Source organism: Oncorhynchus kisutch, linkage group LG19 (assembly GCF_002021735.2).
Source record: "Oncorhynchus kisutch isolate 150728-3 linkage group LG19, Okis_V2, whole genome shotgun sequence".
NCBI classification, from domain to species: domain Eukaryota; kingdom Metazoa; phylum Chordata; class Actinopteri; order Salmoniformes; family Salmonidae; genus Oncorhynchus; species Oncorhynchus kisutch.
Genome location: NC_034192.2, coordinates 14,959,955 through 14,977,714, shown reverse-complemented (window position 1 = coordinate 14,977,714; position 17,760 = coordinate 14,959,955). Strand labels below are relative to the sequence as shown.

Sequence of the window (17,760 nt, the reverse complement as noted above, 5' to 3'; positions counted from 1 at the left end):
CAGTTTTAATAAACTAAAATGGACACTTACCATGCAGCACATTGGTCCGATCTCTCCTACCCCTCCTCAGAAGAGGAAGAGGAAAGCTGTTAGAGTCACCCACCACCAAAGGACCAAGCAGCATGGTAACGGGCAGCAGCAGCGATCTCCAGACTCCTGGACACGGCACAGCCGGGAGAATATCGCCGCCCCAAGGCAGAGCTGGAGGCAGCGAAAGCCGAGAGGCGGTGGTATGAGGAAGCAACATGGCAGCGCGGTTGGAAGCCCGAGAGGCAGCCCCAAAAATGTGGCACACGGGGAGTGTGTCTAAGTCAGGTAGGAGACCTGAGCCAACTCCCTGTGCTTACCGTGGAGAGAGGTGGACCGGGCAGGCACCGTGTTATGCCGTGAGGCACACGGTGTCCCCGGTGCGCAGGCGTAGCCCGGTGCGTTACATAGCAGCACCTCGTATCGGCCGAGCTAGAGTGGGCATCGAGCCAGGTGCCATGAAGCAGGCTCAGCGTATCTGGTCTCCAGTGCGTCTCCTCGGGCCGGTGCACATGGCACCAGCCCTACGCATGGTGTCCCCGGTTTGCCAGCACAGCCCAGTACGGTCTATTCCACCTCGCCGCACTGGCCTTGCTACACAGAGTATCCAGCCAGGTAGGGTTGTGCAGGCCCGGTGCTCGAGACCTCCAGTGCGCCCCCACGGTCCGGTCTATCCGGTGCCCCCTCCACGCACCAGCCCTCCGGTGGCAGCCCCCCGCACCAGGCTGTCTCTCAGTCTCCTCCCTACATGTGCTCCCGCCTGCTCAGCACTGCCAGAGTCTCCCTCCTGTCCAGCGCTGCCAGAGTCTCCCTCCTGTCCAGCGCTGCCAGAGTCTCCCTCCTGTCCAGCGCTGCCAGAGTCTCCCTCCTGTCCAGCGCTGCCAGAGTCTCCCGTCTGTCCTGCGCTGCCAGAGTCTCCCGTCTGTCCTGAGCTGCCAGAGTCTCCCGTCTGTCCTGAGCTGCCAGAGTCTCCAGTCTGTCCTGAGCTGCCAGCGTCTCCCGTCTGTCCTGAGCTGCCAGAGTCTCCCGTCTGTCCTGAGCTGCCAGAGCCGCCGTTCAGTCAGGAGATGCCAGAGCCGCCGGTCACTCCGGCGCTGCCGGAATCGCCCATCACTCCGGCGCTGCCGGAATCGCCCGTCACTCCGGCGCTGCCGGAATCGCCTGTCACTCCGGCGCTGCCAGAATCGCCCTTCACTCCGGAGCTGCCGGAATCGCCCGTCACTCCGGCGCTGCCGGAATCGCCCGTCCATTCGGGACCCATTGCTAGGGTCCCCAGTCCGAGGTTGGCGGCGAGGGTTGCCGCGTTAAAGATGCCACGGAGGCGTGTTAAAAGGCAGACAAAGACTATGGTGGAGTGGGATCCACGTCCCAAATGGACGTTCGGTCCTCTTGTGTTCGGTCCTCTTGTTCCTGTTGTCCACAATCATCTCCTTTGTCTTGATCATGTTGAGGGAGAGGTTGTTGTCCTGGCATCACACGGCCAGGTCTCTGACCTCCTCCCTATAGGCTGTCACGTCATTGTCAGTGATCAGGCCTACCACTGTTGTGTCATCTGCAAACTTAATGATGGTGTTGGCGTCATGCTTGGCCGTGCAGTCATGAGTGAACAGGGAGTACAGGAGGGGATTAAGCACGCACCCCTGAGGGGCCCCCGTGTTGAGGATCAGTGTGGCGGATGTTCTGTTACCATCTGGGGGCAGCCCGTCAGGAAGTCCAGGATCCAGTTGCAGAGGGAGGTGTTTAGTCCCAGGCTCCTTTGCTTTTTGATGATTTTTGAGGGCACTATGGTGTTGAACGCTGAGCTGTAGCCAATGAATAGTCTCACATAGGTGTTCCTTTTGTACAGGTGGGAAAGGGCAGTGTGGAGTTCAATAGAGATTGCATCATCTGTGGATCATTTGGGGCGGTATGAAAATTGGAGTGGGTTTAGGGTTTCTTGGATAATGGTGTTGATGTGAGCCATGACCAGCCTTTCAAAGCACATGGCTACAGACGTGAGTGCTACAGGTTGGTAGTCATTTAGGCAGGTTACCTTAGTGTTCTTGGGCACAGGCACCATGGTGGTCTGCTTAAAACATGTTGGTACTACAGACTCGGACAGGGAGAGGTTGAAAATGTCAGTGAAGACGCTTGCCAGTTGGTCAGTGTATGCTCGCCCGACACTTCCTGGTAATACATCTCGCCCTGCGGCATTGTGAATGTTCCATCTAGCCCTGCCACATCCGACGAGCGTCAGAGCCGGTGTAGTACGATTCGATCTTAGTCCTGTATTGATGCTTTGCCTGTTTGATGGTTCATCGGAGGGCATAGCGGGATTTCTTATAAGCATCCAGGTTAGAGTCCCGCTCTTTGAAGGCGGCAGCTCTAGCCTTTAGCTCAGTGCGATGTTGCCTGTAATCCATGGCTTCTGGTTGGGGTATGTACGTACGGTCAACTGTGGGGACGATGTCATCGATGCACTTATTGATGAAGCCAATATTCGATGTGGTGTACTTCTCAATGCCATCGGTGGAATCCCGGAACATATTCCAGTCTGTGCTATCAAAACAGTCCTGTAGCTTAGCATCTGCTTCATCTGATCTAGTCACTGCTGCTTCCTGCTTACATTTTGTGCTTGAAAGCAGGAATCAGGAGGATAGCATTATGGTCAGATTTGCCAAATGGAGGGCGAGGGAGAGATGTGTATGCATCTCTGTGTGTGGAGTAAAGGTGGTCCAGAGTTTTTCCCCCACTGGTTGCACATTTAACATGCTGATAGAAATTTGGTAAAACGGATTTAAGTTTCCCTGCATTAAAGTCCCCGGCTACTAGCATCAAGCTTTGTGACCTGTTGCCACAAGAAAAGGGCAACCAGTGAAGAACAAACACCATTGTAAATACGACCCATATTTATGTTTATTTAATTTTCCCTTTTGTACTTTTTGGATATGTACTTTTTTTGTAAACGACATTTGAAATGTCTCCATTATTTTGGAACTTGTGCGAGTGTCACATTTACTGGTAAATTTTTATTATTTATTTCACTTTTGTTTATCCATTTCACTTGCTTTGGCAATGTAAACATATATTTCCCATGCCAATAAAGCCCCTTGAATTGAATTGAATTGAGAGATCGTTTTCTAATCCTGTAATCAAAGCTGAGCGAAGCCTTATGTTTCAGTAGGTACAATAGCTTTATCTGGGCTATGGGCCGACGTGATCCATTTACTAAAGCAGTTGGTATGACACCAAGGCTGTGGATGCAGCAACACAATACCTGTCATAGGACAACACTTAGTACTGGACTGTAATAGGAGTAGAATGGTCTGAGGCTGGAGAACTGTGGATGTGTGTGGCTTGTCCAGACAGGTGGTGTGTTGTATTTGTTCCTGCGCTGTCTTTAGACAATAGAAAATACATCTCCTTTTTGAAGCGGCATTGCATCTTAACTTCATTCTACATTCCACATTCTACATTCCACATTCTACATTCGGAGACTTCAATTCTAAAATCCATGTCTCTCATTCCTAACCGTCTAAAACACACAGCCAGGACAGCAGGTGGTCTCAGACCGTGCTGACTGTCAGTGGAAGAGACGGAAGGGTTGTCATTCCACTGTGGTAGTGTTGTTTTCCTCAGTAAACAGTCATCCGTTTCCCATAGAACCAGCTACGGGACGAAACCCATTCACTCAGCACTTATGAGCCTTTTCACACATGGCTGCTAAACACCTAATTGAAATGCACACACACTTAATTACGGAACGCGCATATCTTTCCATCTCTCTTCCTCTCTCCCTCTCTTTCGGTCTCTCTGCAGAGTCTGTCTGTCTGTCTGTTTGCCTGCCTTCCACACCTAGTGTTTGTGCTGAGTCTCGCATGTTTCATGGCAGGTCAGCGATGACATTGAGTGGTCTGTCTGTGGACACAACACTGCATCTGTGGCTGGTCTCTACAGAACATGAACACTGAAGGACCTGAACTGTAGGGCCCTAAAACAGTGTGTACAGTGCATACACTTGTATTATCTCTCAGGTCATGGCCTCTTAGTGACACCAAACCCTCTGTCTGCCTTACCACCATGCTCTGAGTTTGGCTAAACACAGGCCCACATACACACACTCACATATACAAAATGTACATACACACACGCACACACACTCACTTACCAGAGTTCCTCCAAAGCAGGCTTAGTTCCAGGCGTCCCGAGCGGCGGATCACTTTGGGAACACGGAAGAAGAAACCAGATAATCTCCTCAGAGTCCTCCCAAATCCTTTAGCCATCCCCATTGCTCATTCAGTCACACACCCAGGTTCCAACTCATACACACTGGGCTCCATTTTGCAGAGAGCGCTGCGCAAATCCAACATAAGGTCGCCCCAGTCCTGCAAATCCCAGCTCTGGACTGTCTTTCACTCTGGCCCCTCTCTATACCCTCTTTCTCCCCCTCTCTCTCTATCCTGCCCCGTCTGGCTTTTCTGTGTCATGTCTGGCCTGGGCTAGTCCCTCCCCTTACTGTAGCCCCCCATTCACCCCCATGTGAGTGTGCATTACTATCATCGTGGTTACCTGAAATCCCCACAAGGACAGTAAAACATAAAGTGTGTGTGGTCATTGTGATGGGTCATTAACCTGTCACAGTGTCTTCTGGAGCCACACTGTCACTGCGCCTGCACAAACAGCAGCTGGGCGCTAGAGAAAACATACGCGCAGGCAGGCAGGCAGGCAGACATGCGCAAGTACACACACACAGCCGTAGGTGGAGAATGAAAGCTGATCTTTTCATGGGGATTTACAACAAGTTATTTCTTCACCCAGGAGCAAAACAGGTCTTTAACATTCCCCTGTGGTGATTGAATGGTCATGTTAATCCACCTTCTCCTCCGTGTCTAATCTGATTCTACCAACTTCTCACCTCTCCGTGTAAAAGAATTTGGCACAGGCCCACAGGCCGAGCTGACCATTTGGGCCAAACGGTTCTGGCCAGCTAAGTGTGAATGACAGGGATAAACACCGCCCCAATAGAACCATGGATGATACAATGCTGTTCATTAACTACAGCTCAGCCTTCAACACCATAGTACCCTCCAAGCCCGGGGCCCTGAGTCTGAACGCCGCCCTGTGCAACTGGGTCCTGGACTTCCTGACGCCCCCCCCCACAACACCTCCACTTTGCTGATTCTCAGCCCCCTCCTTTACCCCCTGTTCACCCATGACTGCGTGCCCACACATGCCCAACTCAATCATCAAGTTTGCAGACGACACAAAAGTGGTATGCCTGATTACCAACAATGAGGAGACCGCCTACATGGAGGAGGTGAGGGCCTGGTGGAGTGGTGCCAGGAAAATAACCTCTTTCTCAACGTCAACAAAATGAAGGAGCCGATCGTGGACTTCAGGAGACAGCAGAGGGAGCACACTCCCATCCACATCTACGGAGCCACAGTGGAGAAGGTGGAAAGCTTCAAGTTCCTCGGCGTAAACATCACTGACAACCTGAAATGGTCCACCCACACAGACAGTTTGGTGAAGGTGCAAATAGCGCTTCTTCAACCTCAGGAGGCTGAAGAAATTTGGCTTGGCTCCTAAGACCCTCACAGAAATTTACAGGTGGGCCATTGAGTGCATCCTGTCAGTCTGTATCAACGTCTGTATCAACTGCACCGTCCACAACCGCAGGGCTCTCCAGAGGGCGGTGCGCTCTGCCCAATGTATTAGCAGGGGCACAATGCCTGCTCTCCAGGACATCTACAGCACCCGGTGTCACAGGGAGGCCAAGAAGATCGTCAAGGACACCCGAGCCACACTATCATCCAGAAGGCGAGGTCAGTAAAGGTGCATCAAAGCTGGGACCGAGAGACTGAAAAACAGCTTCTATCTCAAGGCTATCAGACTGTTAAATAGCCATCACTAGACGGCCTCCAACCAGTACCCTGCCCTGAACATAGTCACTGTCACTAGTCGGCTACCACCTGGTTACTCAACCCTGCACCTTATAGGACCTATGTATATAGACATGGAACACGAGTCACTTTAAAAATGTTTACATACTGTTTTACCCATTTCATATGTACAGTGCCTTGCGAAAGTATTCGGCCCCCTTGAACTTTGCGAACTTTTGCCACATTTCAGGCTTCAAACATAAATATAAAAAACTGTATTTTTTTTGTGAAGAATCAACAACAAGTGGGACACAATCATGAAGTGGAACGACATTTATTGGATATTTCAAACTTTTTTAACAAATCAAAAACTGAAAAATTGGGCAAGCAAAATTATTCAGCCCCTTTACTTTCAGTGCAGCAAACTCTCTCCAGAAGTTCAGTGAGGATCTCTGAATGATCCAATGTTGACCTAAATGACTAATGATGATAAATACAATCTGCCTGTGTGTAATCAAGTCTCCGTATAAATGCACCTGCACTGTGATAGTCTCAGAGGTCCGTTAAAAGCACATTACAGCCTTATTCTAAGATGTATTAAATTGTTTGTTTCCTTCAATCTACACACAATACCCAATAATCACAAAGCAAACAGGTTTTTAGAAATGTTGGATAATTTATCAAAAATGAAAAGAAAAAAAAAAATCACATTTACATAAGTATTCAGACTCTTTACTCAGTACTTTGTTGAAGCACTTTTGGCAGCTATTACAGCATCAAGTCTTCTTGGGTATGACGCTACAAGCTTGGTACACCTGTATTTTGGGAGTTTCTCCCATTGTCCCACAGCCTGGTGGTGTGTTGGGTCATTGTCCTGTAGAAAAACAAATGATAGTCCCACTAAGCGCAAACCAGATGGGATGGCATATTGCTGCAGAATGATGTTGTAGCCATGCTGGTTATGTGTGCCTTGAATTCTAAATAAATCACATACAGTGTCGCCAGCAAAGCACCCCACACCATCACACCTCCATGCTTCATGTGGGAACCACACAAGTGGAGATCATCCGTTCACTGTCTCACAAAGACACAGCTGTTGGAACCAAAAATCTCAAAATCAGACCAAAGGACAGATTTCCGCCAATTTAAAGTCCATTGCTCATGTTTCTTGGCCCAAGCAAGTCTCTTCATATTGGTGTCCTTTAGTAGTGGTTTCTTTGTAGTAATTTCTTTGTAGCAGTCTCCTCTGAACAATTGATGTTGAGATGTGTTACTGTTACTTGAACTTTGTGAAGCATTTATTTGGGCTGCAATATCTGAGGCTGGTATTCTAATGAACTTATCCTCTGTAGCAGATGTAACTTTGGGTCTTCCTTTCCTGTGGCAGTCCTCATGAGAGCCAGTTTCATCATAGTGCTTGATGGTTTATGCAACTGCACTTGAAGAAACTTTCCAAGTTCTTGAAATTTTCGCATTGACTGACCTTCTTCATATCTTAAAGTAAAGATGGACTGTCATTTCTCTTTGCTTATTTGAGATGTTCTTGCCATAATATGGACTTGGTCTATCTTCTGTATACCACCCCTACCTTGTCACAACACAACTGATTGGCTCAAATGGATTAAGAAGGAAAGACAATCCACAAATTAACTTTTAACATGGCACACCAGTTAATTGAAATGCATTCCAGGTGACTACCTAACGAAGCTGGTTGAGAGAATGCCAAAAGTATACAAAGCTGTCAACGCAGAGCGTGGCTACTTTGAAGAATCTCAAATATATTTAGATTTGTTTAAAACTTTTATGGGTTACTACATGACTCCATATGTGTTATTTCATAGTTTTTATGTCTTCACTATTATTCTACAATGTAGAACATAATAAAGAAAACCCTTGAATGATTAGGTGTGTCCAAACTGGTACTGTACACACACACACACACACACACACACACACACACACACACACACACAGTGAATTCAGAAAGTATTCAGACCCCTTCCCTTACCGTGGGGATGTTTCATCGTGCTGTGGGGATATTTTTCAGCGGCAGGGACTGGGAGTCAGGATGGAGGGAAATATTTATGGAGCAATGTACAGAGAGATCTACTGCAGAGTGCTCAGGACCTCCGACTGGGGCGAAGGTTCACCTTCCAACAGGACAAAGACCCTATGCTATGCACACAGCCAAGGCAATGCAGAAGTGGCTTCGGGACAAGTCTCTGAAAGTCATTGAGTGGCTCTGGCCCAGCCAGAGCCCGGACTCGAACATCTCTGGAGAGACCAGAAAATATGTGCAGCGACGCTCCCCATCCAACCTGACATAGTTTGAGAGGATCAGCAGACAAGAATGAGAGAAACTCCCCAAATACAGGTGTGAAGCTTGTAGCGTCATACCCAAGAAGACTCAAGGCTGTAATCGCTCCCAAATATGCTTCAACAAAGTACTGAGTAATGGGTCTGAATACTTACGGAAATGTAATATTTCCGTATTTTTTATCAATGTTCAAAAAAATCGAAAACCTGTTTTATCTTTGTCATTATGGGTTATTGTGATGTCATTATGGGTTATTGTGATGTCATTGTGGGTTATTGTGTGTATATTGATGAGGGAAAAACTATTTAATACATTTTAGAATAAGGCATTACAAAATATGGGAAAAAGATAGGTGGTCTGAATACTGTCCGAATGACCTGTATATATAGGACATTGCTCGTCCTAAAATGTTTATTTCTTCATTCCATTCTTTTACCTTTAGATTTCTGTGTATTGTTAGATATTACTGCACTGTTGGAGCTAGGAAGTCAAGCATTTTGCTACACCCGCAATAACATCTGCTAAATATGTGTAACATGACCAATAAAATTGCATTTGATCTTATGTGATAATTGAATAGCTCCTCCCCCCCAACACAGAACCCCACAGGGAGGGAGTCAACTAAGTGCGAGAGCAGAAAACTTCACAGCACCATTAAACATTCACTAAGTGGTCAGAACACACTGCTGGTTATTTTTCCCTCCCACACCGGATAACCTGCTGCAACCTGAGTCCAGTCTCACTGTGGGGCTGAGGTGGACACAGTAGACAGCTGTGAAAGTCACCTTTGTCCTTACAGCCCGATGTCACATTTGGGTCAACAGAAGGAATTCAGCTAGTTAGCCAAGGATAAAAGACTTCTAGAACTGCTACATAGGGCAGGGGACAGCAACGCAGAACCTGTGAGGGTTAGAGTTCTAATGGCCAAGTAAGGGTTCCAATGGCCAGGTTAGGGATCTACTGGCCAAGGTAAGGTTCTAATCATGATTGGGTTATTACCCATTCTATGCCAGATGTGTAGAGGAGGAAATATTTGACAGCATATGCATTTACCCACTCGGTGTCCAGTTAAGACACAACTGGACATTTGACCATCATATTGCACAAGTCCACAACTTAATGTAACATAGGCCAACAGCAGAGGCCTGTAAGCAACTGCATCAGACCACTGCAGAATGACATGACAATGTGGAGAGGTGCTTTAAAACGATCAACCTGCAAGCAATGCTTTTACCCGTGCAATGGTCCACTGGGCACAGACGTCAGTTCAAGGTCTAGTTTTGCTTTCCATTTGGTTGAGTTGTCAACTAATGTGAATTCAGCGTGAAATCAACAACAAAATGTCACCATGTCCTCGGATTTAGGTTAAACGAAATGCCCTTAAGTTGGTGACTTCTTGCAAATCCAATCTGTTTCCCACATTGATTCAACGTCATCACATTGATTTTAGTGGTTGAAATGACGTGGAAACAACGTTGATCCAACCAGTTGTTGCCCAGTGGGGAGTAATGCAGCAATGATAGGAGTAACAACAAGAATATATTGTATCAATCGACAGTAAACAGGTTCCTATGACGTTAGCTTGAGGGAGTGAGTGAGTGACTATCAGTGGAAGAATGCAGAGAGAGCTGAGCCGAGAGGAAAGCATCTGTATGAACGTACAGGAATGGTTGCGTTTTCCCTTCAAACCAGTTTATCAGCATGGTGAGTGTGAGTGTGTGTGTGTGTGTGTGTGTGTAGAGCCTGGCCCTGTTTAGGAGTAGTCTGTATGTAGCCATGCCTTTCTGAACATGTACAGCCTACATAAACTATTCCCACCCTTTGACTTTTCCCATGGTTGTCTAGCAATGATCAACAATCAATTTGACAAAGCTTGAATATTTTTCTTTAAGAATAATGGGCAAATGTTGCACAATCCATGTGTGGAAAGCTCTTAAGACTGAAACCAGAAAACACTCACAGCTTTAATCGCTGCCAAAGTTGCTTTTACAAAGTATTGACTCAAGGGGGTGAATAGTTATGTATTTGAGATACATCTGTATTTCATTTGGAATACATTTGCAAAAATGTCTAAACAAGTTTCTACTTTGTCATTATGGGGTATTGTGGGTAGATGGGTGATAAAAAAAATACATTTAGAATTCTGGCTTAACACAATTTTGGGGGGAATAAACCAAGAGGTATGCATACTTTCTGAAAGCACTGTATGTGTTTATATACCGATTGTATAGAGCCTGTGAGAAAGTCTAGATTCATAAGGCAGTTTCTCCAGTTAAGTCATTATATTGATAAGCTGTATGTCATGAGGCTATCTATTAACCAGTATGTTGTCTGCTGTAGTAGATGATATTGGAGTTGAGACGGTCTAACTATCTCACCTGAAACATCACACAGTAGTAGAACTCACCTGAACACATCAGGGAGAAGCGGAGGATGTACTCGCAGCATACATCGCACCATGCGCCTGAAAGACCTAGGTAGAACGTGTGTCCCTCCCCCCTCTCCTCCCTCGCCCGGGGGTTTCTCTCACTGGGGGAGAATATGGTCCTCACATCCGGGGGCTTGAACCCCCTTTTCCTACTGCCGCGGCCAGGGCAGCCGTTCTCGACGGGGTTCATCACCTTCACCGGGCCCGGTTTCTTCTCCAGCTCCGGTCTTCTCTCTACAAGGTTTGGTAACGAGCCTGCTCTTCTCTCGCTCCAGACTGCCTCGATGCCCTCCAGACTGCGACTTGGAGGAGAGATATGCCTCCGGACGGCTCTGACTCCATTGACTTTCGAATGGTGCACCCTGGGCGGGTTGAACAATTCCCCTCGACTATAGTCCACCGTCTTCGTCCTCTGTGTCAGTGCTGATTTATTAACGAAATCCAGAGCCATCGGTGAGTACTTCCTACTTTGGTGCATCGTGTTACATTACCACGCACTCTCTCGAGCACACAAGCGACAGCAATGCGGAGTATTGGGCGTTTGACAGGTGAGATACAGAACAAGGTGTTTACCTGCATGTTGAAATCCACATTATGTGATTAGATGACACTACGTCCTCTCTGGCCTGTTTGTGTGTCTTCCTGTTGTCTTGTAAGCAGGTTGAGCAGGTGCAGGACATGGGGTTGGGTTCATTTCAGTACAGACCCCAAGAAATCCCCCCTCCCTCCATGAGTGACATACCTGTACAGGTATGCTGTGCATGATGATCTTGAGATTGCATTTCAGTATAATTACCATGCTGGTCATAAATAATTTCACACAATGTTAGGAGTCTTTTCAGTATTTTTTATTATTTAACTAGGCAAGTCAGGACAACTAGGACAAATTCTTATTTACAATGACTCCCTACACCGGCCAAACCCGGATTGACGCTGGGCCAATTGTGCGGACTCCCAATCACAGCCAGTTGTGAAACAGCCTGGATTCGAAACCAGGGTCTGTAGTGACTCCTCTAGCACTGAGATGCAGTGCCTTAGACCTCTGCGCCACTCAGGAACCCAGTAGATCTATTTGTATTTAAAAAATGTATAACAAATCAAACAGTCACAAAGCTGTCTAAATCAGTGTTAACATTGAACACTATAATCATAACATGGAATTTGTTTAATTGTTCTTATTAAACAAGGTAGATATTCCAATGCATAGACTCAGCACACAGAATTACTGTTTGACCATATACCACTCAGAATAGAAGCACTTCCATACAGTATACGTAGGCTACAGTAGCTGCCCAAGTCTTTGGTCCAGTCATGATTTAACCATATAGTGGTTCCATTTCTGGATCAACTGAGGACATGTCCTGGAAGTCTGCAATGTTGACATCTTTGGTAATGTTGCTTTATGTAAACAGTATTTGGATCGGACAGTATAGCCTTTTCAAGAATCAAGGTAAGACCCAGATGCAGACTGTCAAAGTAACCCTGTTTATTGTAGGAAACAGGGGAATGCAAAGACAGGTCAAGGCAGGAAGGGGTCAAAAATCAAGGGTTAGGCGACGGTACAGGACGGCAGGCAGACTCAGGGTCAGGCAGGGTTCAGTAATCCAGAGGTGGAGCAAAGGTGCAGGGTCAGGCATCGGTCAAAACCAGGAGGACTAGTAAAGCAAGGCTTGGAAACAATAGGCGTTGACAGGAAAACCGCTGGTAAGCTTGAACAAACAAGACAAACTGGCAACAAACAAGACAGAGAACACAGGTATAAATACACAGGTGATAATAGGGAAGATGGGCGACACCTGGAGGGGGGAGGAGACAAGCACAAGGACAGGTGAAACTGATCAATGGTACGCAGTCTCATCATCATTATTCTTACAATATAAAAAGTAAATAACTAAATAGAATGTAAAATACAAGTAAATGTTTCATTCAACAGATCTCTTTTTTTTTTTACATTCCTATAGTCCCAATTAAAATATTTTAACAAAAACACCTGAATACTGTACTTTCATATACATTCTTATATCATATACATTTATAATTCATAAGATGGAATGGGGCTTGAGATGAACAGTTTCCCTCATATCCTATGGCTCTGGAAGACAGTCATCTATATTTCTATGTACATGTTTCTTTGTGAAAAAGCTATGTTTAATTGGGCATGCAATAATAGCAATACATTACCCTGAGTTGAAACTTCTCTAGGGGTTAGGGCTAGGGTTAGAGAGCTAGATCCCAATTATCCACCCTTTCCCGTCATAGATTTAACAATGGTGGAAACTCCTGTTAGCCAATAATTACACCAATCAAATTCTGATCCATGACAGAAAATGCACAAGTGCATATTTGGGAAAAGAGTGGATAATCGGGAATAAGACAATGGGGGTATAGAATGGGGGGGAAATCCATCTGGCACAGTCGACTTCCTCCTCATCATCATCATTCACAAAAGCTTCCTCCTGTTGAGAGAGAAATTAAAACTATTGATCGTTGCTCGACATCTCACAAAATAGCATTGATATCTTTGTCAGCTGTAGATCATTGATAGGATCAAGGTGGAACTCCAGTACTATAGGCAATATACATCTGTTTGTACGTACATATCCACCCTGCTGTCTGGCCCAGGAAGAGAAGTGATCCTGCAGGTATTTGGCTCCGAAGCCCAGCACCCGGCTCATAGGGAGGCTGTCCACTGCTTACAGGCGACTGGTCACCTGGTGGAGCAGAGAGGGCTGAGACTTTTGACACAAAATGGCTGCTTTGCGCCAATGGGTATACATGCTTGTGGTACTCCAATCAGTGATTTAGCCGCATACAATGTAAAGCACTTACAGGGAGTTTCCAAGACTCAGATTAAGCGTATTCCTGGAGTAAAAAACACTTTCAATTGGGATTCTTGAGCATGCTTTTTAGTCCAGGACTAGGTTTAAATATATGTCTGGGAAACTGCCCATTAGTGTTTAAAAATGGGCTGAAAACATTGATGTAACTGTCATGATTACCTATCAAGTCATGACGATTTGGGCTTTGGGTGAATCATGAGTGCTGGTAGAGATGGTCCTCTCATAGAAGACAAACAGCTGAGGACAGTGAGGCGTCCTTCAGGACCTGACAGGATAAAGGACAGTAAAGTTTACACCCCATCCCAACAAGTATTTTCTGGGTGAATGACTGTGTGATGAAAAATGGACAGGGCAACAACCACTATAAACATGCCATCACTAAAACCCAAGCTGTGTTCAAATACACATACTAACATACTGTATACTACATACTTAATGCGTAAATACTACATGCTATATATGAGTATATACTATAGTTCGTTTTAGTATACTGTAAATTAACAGTATCCTTTCAGTTGAGCACATTAGCTATTCGCCTGTTTACGGGAAGTTGATGCTGTTGCTATGCAACCTCTTGCTAGCTTGTTAGCATAAAAATGACTAGTTAGACATTTTACAACTTCGGATGGGTTCTTAAATTCAATCTGGAGTGCCAGCGTAGGCTCGTAAATTCAGAGCGTTTCGCTCTCGGTGTGCACACTGGATGCTAGGGCCAAGGAGTAGGGTTGATTTATTTGAGCGTTCTGACCTTACAACGGCAGTCAAGCACCCAAGCTAACGTTGGCTAGCTACTTCCAGAAACAAATGAGACCACTGACCATTTTACTCACCCTAGCACAGCTGGTTAGGCAGTTGTCATGTTATCCAGAGCGTTGGTGACTAAATGTGCTGCTGGCAACAATTTAATAACGCTTTTTTTGCCGAGGTTTACTGACACCGGCCATATTCAACCGGTGTTGAGCGTTCGTAAATTCATTATTCTGCACTCTGCTCTGAGGTATAACATTACTGAAATTACTCCGAAATCGGAGTAGATAGCCAGAGCGAATTTACAAAAGCACCCGAATATCCATTGAGAACGCAAAACGACTATAACATTTAGCTGAACAAAGAATGACGGGAATAATCAAGTCAATACACCTATGACACGGGTAGTTAGATAGCCTATAGTTAATATACTGGCAAGTTTGATGTATAAGTAGCCAACTAGCATACCGGTACATGCTGTAATGATATGGTTCGTAAGGACAGCGTAGCTAACAAATTGTCAGCCAACATAACGTGTAAGGTAACTTATTTGAAAAGTAATTACTGTATTACATTGCTCAACATTTTCTTAAAATTTGTCATAATTATGTGTACTTCGGCAGCATATTTTGCGCCATGTTCTTCAAATCTGAAAACACCGAGCCACGCCCATTTCCGGAACAATTGCATTATGGGCCTTAAAGTACGTAAACAGTGTCCTCGATGTGTATACTTCCTATTTTGGCCAATTTAGTACAACATCCGGGAACTATATCCATACTATGACCAATAAGCATACTATTTTCTCAATTGACGCCACAAATAGCACAGTTGGTGCGGTTAGTATAGCCTAGTGGTAAGAGCGTTGGCCTAGTAACTGAAAGGTTGCAAGATTGAATCCCCGAGCTGACAATCTGTCATTCTGCCCCTGAACAAGGCAATTAACCCACTGTTCCGAGGCCGTCATTGAAAATAATAATTTGTTCTTAACTGACTTGCCTGGTAAAATAAGATAGTTTTAAACACAACTCCAGTCTTGCAGATAGATAACTATTATCTGTGTGTAGAGTGACACCAAGTGGGCAGAGACAGAACTACATAATCACACTGGCTCTACCTACAGAAACTGATATTTCCTGCCATACTTCACCTCCTCATTGAGTTTGTCTCCCACACTTCTCAGCATCAGCACCACCAGTCTATATAGCATCTGAAAGGCAGAGATAGAAGAGGGGTAAATACATTTTTAAAAACCCAAAGAGGAGTTCAGGGTCATATTCGTAAAAAATAAAAACGAGTGATCCTTATTAGATAAGTTCAGGTAGTCCCTCCCATTTTCAGTCCCTTTTCTTCCATTTGGTGCCTAATGAATACAACCCAGGTATGGCGGCTGAGTCGGCCTTATACCTTCCTCTCCGTCAGTGTCCAGGTCCCCAGGATTAAAAGCTCCCTCTTCCTCCAGCTCATCTCCCTAATGAACCCAAAACAGACACACACAGCTTGGCATTGCTGTTTGCCATCTCCCTAAACAAAATTAAACAAACAAACCACAGCAGGAAGTGAGTGTATAGCTGCAGCGTCCTCCATTACACAAATGTGACAATATTGATGTGTAAGTTCTCCTATGCAATTTAAAAACAGTTTATGAACATATACTTTCCTGGAAGAGTGCAATGCACAGTCAGCCCTAACAGGACATTGGGAATGGAAAATGAGCATTTTCATTGCAAAAACATTAAAACCAGCTTCTAGAGAGCAGCAACACTCATGTAGTGGGAAAGGGCATAATTTTGATGCCAAAAAATGGGAAGACAACATGCAAAGGCATGTCCTTTTGTCCTGTGACTGTTTTCTCAGTTTGACAAATTACATCAAAGGTGGCAGGTAGCATAGCGTTTAGGGCTTTGGGCCAGTAACTGAAAGGTTGCTAGTTTGAATCGCCAAGGTGGCCTTGAGCAAAGCACTTGGGATATGCAACAAAGTAAAATTATTATTATTTAGATACAAAATGTTTTGTCCCGAATGTCATAAATTGTAGGGTGTCTAATCAAAAACGCATATTTTGATCAACGGCTAAAATGAATTGTTAATTGTGCAGATACTCCTCTAGGAAAACCATTGGCCCAAACCTCATGTCTCTAACATAATCCGCTCAAAAATTATTGGAGTGGATAATACAATGGAGGCCATAAGAAAAAAAGAGGTAAAAAATCAGGCAAATAAGCACCGCGTCAATTACGATGGATGCTGTGCGAGAATTAAGGCAAATTGACAGGCTCACTGTTGAACACATGATATTTCTTCTCAAATCCGGAGGATTTAAAACAATATCGAGCTAAGATATATATCGACTTTGAAACATTACATGTAGTATTTTCATATTTTAGTATACGTTTTTCATATTAATGCGAAATTCCCGTTAGGAAGATTTCTCACAAAAACAACCATATCTCTGAAATATTATCAATGTCCACTACCAGGAGCGTACTGGGAAACTGGACAGTAAAACTTTCACGATGACAAAGTTTTAACAAAGTTTAAGTTATTAAATCGGCACTTACTTATTTATCAAATAAAAAGCTAGGCCTACTTACGTGTACTACGCCTGCGCCAGTTGGCGAAGTTTTAAGTTATATATTTGCGGTGAACGAGCGAGTGTTCTTCTGATTCTTAAAACTCTCATTCTGCCTGCTGTATGTCGGACTGACTCCCAGTGTCTTCCGTAAACATCAGAGCAGTGTTTTAATGTGGTCGAAATTGAAACCAAATTGGTCTGTTGGAATGACAGAGTTTTTTTAACGACCTGTGAGAAACTCCAAATAGTGACACATCAACCCAGTGATAACAGTTAGTCAGCTTATTTAGAAAAACAAAGCAATGATACTTCTATTTAATCTAATCTTCTAAATTGATAGTTATTCAGATATTAGGACACAATTGTACAATATGATGGGGTTGGAATATTCGTAAAGTCTATCAAATGTATCCCCTTTCAAATATAATACATAATAGAACTGCTCGCCAGTCTGTTCCCTTTCTGTACAGGCCATAGCAACCTGCTTGGTGTAGTGGGTAAAGGTTGTGACTATATTGCAGGTACAGTCTATGACTGATAAAAGTCTCTCTGAGACTGGATAGAGCAATTCAGTTAGCCACCTTCAAAATGGGCAACGATAATATTATATTCTATTCCCTAAGGAAATCCCCGGCCTATAGGATATAGCCTACCTTTTGGGAGGATGACTTGCAGGCAGAGACAAATGAACTAGGAATCACTGGCCACTTTAAGGAATGGAACACTAGTCACTTTAATAATGTTTACATATCTGACATTACTCATCTCATATGTATATACTGTATTCTATACTATTCTACCGTATCTTAGTCACTTAATAATGTTTACATATCTTGCATTACTCATCTCATATCTATATACTGTTTTCTATACTATTCTACTGTACCTTAGTCCGTTCCGCTCTGACATCACTCGTCCATATGCATATAGTCTTAATTCATTCCTACTTAGATTTGCTAGAAGCA

The 17,760-nt window shown here is 44.7% G+C and overlaps 1 protein-coding gene and 1 long non-coding RNA gene across 3 annotated transcripts in view; both read right to left on the bottom strand.

The window, feature by feature from the left end:
* LOC109864338 (ras association domain-containing protein 3) overlaps positions 1-11,217 on the bottom strand; it is a 65,097-nt gene extending 53,880 nt beyond the window's left edge. Inside the window, exon 1 of the mRNA XM_020452065.2 lies at positions 10,613-11,217. Within this exon, the coding sequence (XP_020307654.1) occupies positions 10,613-11,111 (499 nt within the window). The 5' untranslated portion in view covers positions 11,112-11,217. The remainder of the gene's footprint in view (positions 1-10,612) is intronic.
* An 885-nt stretch (positions 11,218-12,102) lies between these two features.
* Positions 12,103-17,014, bottom strand: LOC109864367 (uncharacterized). 2 transcript variants are annotated; one of them, XR_004204349.1, is made up of 6 exons: positions 16,815-17,014; positions 15,628-15,744; positions 15,371-15,430; positions 13,633-13,738; positions 13,231-13,344; positions 12,103-13,089 (listed from the first exon to the last, which is right to left on the bottom strand). It is a non-coding gene; the product is annotated as an uncharacterized LOC109864367 (long non-coding RNA). The 2 variants fall into 2 exon arrangements; XR_002251436.2 differs by having other exon boundaries at positions 15,628-15,691; positions 16,815-17,012.
* Between the last annotated feature and the right edge of the window lie 746 nt (positions 17,015-17,760).